This window comes from Electrona antarctica, assembly GCF_951216825.1.
Source record: "Electrona antarctica genome assembly, chromosome: 8".
Taxonomy (NCBI): Eukaryota; Metazoa; Chordata; class Actinopteri; order Myctophiformes; family Myctophidae; genus Electrona; species Electrona antarctica.
In genome coordinates, this window is record NC_136789.1 from 2,535,673 (window position 1) to 2,540,347 (window position 4,675).

Sequence of the window (4,675 nt, forward strand, 5' to 3'; positions counted from 1 at the left end):
CAGGTCAATGTGTAAAAAATGTAATACTGGAATAGCGCCGATTTGTTTAGCCTACTTAAATAATTTGTTTTTCAGATAAACCTTAATTGCATCTACAAGGCTGAAGATTTCTGCTTTCCTTAAAGCCCTACTCCATACATACCGTATACCAGCCTATTGCACATTTCCGGGACAAAAAGGGAAAGAAAATCAATAAACAAACTGTAGAATAAAGCAAAGTAAAAACAATACCATAAATTGTCTTTCTAGTATTATAATGAAACAGAAGAAAACTGCATAACTTGACGACCAAGCATCCATGTAAAGTGGTAAAGTGCATTGCAACATTGCCTTTGTGGTGCTATATTTGATGGAATCTTTAGAGTAGCTATGGATGTGGCAGGATGATAATGTTGGACTATGTCCATCATGAAAGTGTGTTCTTGATTACCATGCTTCTGTGGTTCCGTTATTAGCAAAAAGTAAAGATTTCACCAGTGGAAAAACAAAATAGGATAAAATTAAAGAGATATCTGAGAATGACAGTTAGGCCTTTACAAAACGAAATTGGCACATCATTTTTATAAACAGTATTACGGAAGAGGATAACGTTGCCGGCTACTTCAATAACTGAACCATCCAGTTATTTGTTTGTTCATGTTTCACAGTAATAAAAGTGCACTATTATGACAGTTGCACTGCCATATTCACAAATGACAGTGTGGTCAGTTTCACTCTTGTAATGTAACCCTTCCAGGTTATTCCATGTTGTCAAAACAGTATTAATGCTACATGTTAACACATCTCTCCCTGCGCAATGGACAACCTTTTCACCCTCTTTCCCTGACTTCTTCATTCAGACCTGCGTTTCCAGGCCACAAAGTTTAGGCATTAGGATGCGAGGCGTGACCCCTGAATTGAGGTCCCTCTCAAACTCCAGAAGCTGGCCCATGAAGTTGAGATTGGGTGACACCACTGGGCGGCGACTGCGTACGTACTTGTAGGCATCGGTCATGGTCATGAGGGTGTGCTTCATAAGGTAGGCGATGACGATGGTTGCGGAACGGGACACGCCTGCCTGGCAGTGTACCAGCACTCCATGTCCACTCTGATGGGCCTCCTCTGTGGGGGGAGATGTTAGGATTCAGATTTCACAGCTTTCATCTAGAATCAAGAGAATCGAGAGGGGTTTATTTGACACTCACTCATACAGGTATCACCTTGTTTAATTCAACTACTGTGTTTCAACCAGGTCAAATTAATGGAGTGGGATTTCCATTCTCCAGAATTCTATTATTGTGATATTTTTTTCCTTTTTCTTACTTTTCTTACACCCAGTATGATCAGTATTACTATCTTGTTACTGTATATTGTATTATACATATGCCACACAAGCATTTCACTGCTTATAGCTGTATGAGTGAGTGACAAATAAAACCCTCTTGAATCTTAAATCTTGAACACAGATAAACACAAAATAATCATTCAGCTTTATTTTCATCACTCATGCTTAACATTTGCTGCCTCCTGGTAAACTGTGGTGCAACTGCCACTGATTGCAGACAGAACCGGGCATCAGCCCTTTACCTTGGCATTCCTGCAAAGCCCTCACCAATCAATGGCACCAAATACACTTAACTTAAGCTGCCAAATGTAAATACAAATTATCTGCACACACACACACACACACACACACACACACACACACACACACACACACACACACACACACACACACACACACACACACACACACACACACACACACACACACACACACACACACACACACACACACACACACACGCTTCTCACCAATGAATTCAAAGACTTCTTCAAAATACTGCCGCAGGTTTTGCTTGCTGTTGTCGGTGGCTGGCAGACGTTTGTAGCGTACAAAGCCACAGTTGAGGTGGTAGAGGGGAAGATGTGTGGTTACATTGACCACGTAGCCAATGTTGAGGCGTAGCAGCAAGTCCAAGTCTTGGGCATCTCTCTCATTTCCCAAGTAAAGAAAGGGCAGGATGGGGCTGATCACCGCGTTCTCTGCGTCGGGAGTCATGGCGCTCTCGTCTGACAGACAAGCCGGCAACGATGAGGAGAGTGGCAAGGAGAGGTGCCCTGGGAGAGGAAGGAAAGCTAGAGATTAAAAGCAACTTTATACTTGGATGTATAATTTAGCCATGTATGATGGGGGGAGTAAAACATGTAATAATAATTAAGTACAATCAATGAAGTAAAGAAAAATAATTATATATAATATATATATATATATAATATAAATAATATATAAAAAAGGTTCTTATTGACAGTCTATTAAAGCAGTACAATATGGTATACATTATTAACTATTATTGTTACGTTTTTGGATTCGTAAAAACTTGGCCACATTACTCACTGTGAGAATGTCTTAAACTGAATAGTGAAACCTCACGTGGACGCTATAAGATCCCTACCTCTGCTGTTCACTTCATCTTGGTCTCTATTCAGTGAGTTGAGGACCAAGTGCAGTGACTGGGCGGACGGAAGGGAATGCCCTCCATCCCTCTCTCCCCTCTCTCTCTGCCTGGGTTTGGGTTTGATCAGAGTGCTGGGGGCTGATGGCGGAGGTGAAAAGGAGAGGGGTGACTGGGGGGAAGGGGAACGGGGTGAGGGGGAGTGAGCATATGCCAGGTCGTCATCTAGCTCAGCAGCGTCCCCCATCCCCACCTCACAACCACCTTTAGTTATCAAGAGCCTCTTCAGGGAGTTCCGATACTCGTCTTGCCGAGAACCGACAAAATCGAGCGCAGCCATCTTGCCCTGCTGCAGGCGTCGTCTGCCAGCATGATCTGTTAGCTGAGACTGTGAGAACTCCCGGAGGTTGTGGCAGTCCAGGATGACACCGGTTCCATTGCTACTGTTCTGACCCTTACCTGGGCAGGTATTCGCCATCCCCGCACAGTGGTTCTTTTGGGTTTTACAGTGGGTCATCTTTTTTGCAAGTTCCTCTGGCCAGATAGTGCGCACGCTGTAGTCATCGTCATCGCATTGGAACATGCTCATTGGGTGGGCCGCGCCCACGCCTCTCCCTGGGGGTTTACCTCGGCGGGGGTTGTAGGTCACCACGATGGGGTCGCTGCTACAGTAGCTGCACGTAGAACTGCCGGTCTGGCTGGCTTTGGCATTGCAGCCAGTCATGCAGCTCTGCAGCGCACGGATAGGGGCAGATGATGACAGCGGTGTACAAGGCAGGCACCCCCCCACCAGTTTTTTCCTAAACATAGCAGGGCTCTCGAATGTGCCCGCCGCCCTGGAGCAGGCACAAGTGATGGGCTTGAAGAGCTTAGAGGTTCGGCAGTCGGACACAGTGCTGTTGGACGACGAGGTGTTGGAGGTGGAGGCGGTGGTGGAGAGGCAGCTGCCGAGAGTCTTCAGCCCCATGGCTCTGTTGCCGCGGTTCCCCGCTCCGACAGGGTGGGCGCAGGAGAACGAGGACGTGGTGCTTCCTCCTGCTGCTTGGCAGCTAGAAGAGGGCGCCCTGCAAGCTTTGCATCGTACCAACTTCCAGCAGCCACAGTTGAAGGGATGCGCAAAGTCTATGGTGCAGGTGTGGTCAGGGCTGGGGAAGCCTCCACCGTGGGAGGAGCAGGGGGACAGGGGTAAACCATGGATAATGTGAGGGCGGTGATCCCGGCCACGGGACATGTGAGGATGGCTGAACTGCGGGAAGGAGATTGGGCCACGGGAGGGGTGGGGTTGGGGGGGGGGAGGGGTAGCCGGGGTTTAGGACGGCGGCATGGGGCACAGGGACAGTGTTGTGATGGAAGGCCACATTCTGGGGGTGATGGTTTTGATGGACAGTTCCCAGTTTGGAACTCTTCTTGTTGCCAAGAGACGGAAATTCTTGGTTGCTTCTGGGAGGAAAGCTACAAGTTGCAATAGCTTTCTCCCTCTCCTTTTCTCTCCTTTTCTCTTTATAATGCTGTGCTTGGGCTGGGACAAACTGCAGCGGTCCCCCGGGGGAGGCTGGCAGCTGACTTTGATGGTGACTCCTCTGTGAGAGGTTGTGTTCGGCGCCGGCGGGCCTGCCAGCTTTTTTCTCACCTTGTCCCTGATCCAAATGTAAAGAGACACGCTTCCCTCTGCTGCCTTTTGCACTTCCACTGCGCCTTAATGAGTTGAACCCACCTCCTTTAACACCTTTGTCCAGCGAGAACTTGATGTCAATGGTTTGTGTGTGCGAGGGGAGCCGTGGGCCCAGAGTCACTGTGCCGTTGCTGTGGCAGTGGCTAGGGACATGGCTGACACCCACAGGGACAACAGCCTGGTGGTCTCCCTTGAACTTCTGTGGGCGAGGGGGTCTGCGCTTGCATTCCAGAGGTAGAGAGTTACTGGGAGGAGAATAGAAGTGGGACTGCGGTGGGTGGAGATGAGGCGTGTGGGCGACGTGGCCGTTTACAGAGTTTGATATTTGAGAGGGGTGCTGCACAATAGTATGTGGGGACCCCCCACACAGGGCTGAGTGTTTAGGCCGCTGAATAACCACTATGCGCTCGTCAAGTGGAAGGGGAGGCATCTGGGTCTATGTGATGCTGTACATTGAAGATGGAGAGAGAAGAAGAATGATCAGATGTGAGATTATTACTGTGATTTATATTTTTTGTGGTGCACACTTTTGCATTCTATCAATCAAAACACAAAGACCACCCACACA

General features: G+C 48.1%; 1 protein-coding gene across 1 annotated transcript; it reads right to left on the reverse strand.

Moving 5' to 3' along the window:
• Positions 1–835: 835 nt before the first annotated feature.
• On the reverse strand, positions 836–3,402 carry LOC306927740 (dual specificity protein phosphatase 10; the record flags this gene model as incomplete). The annotated part of the gene is made up of 3 exons (XM_079507582.1): positions 836–1,101; positions 1,795–2,100; positions 2,436–3,402. The coding sequence occupies 3 exons, from the start codon at positions 3,400–3,402 to the stop codon at positions 836–838; spliced, it is 1,539 nt and encodes a 512-aa protein (XP_079363708.1).
• Between the last annotated feature and the right edge of the window lie 1,273 nt (positions 3,403–4,675).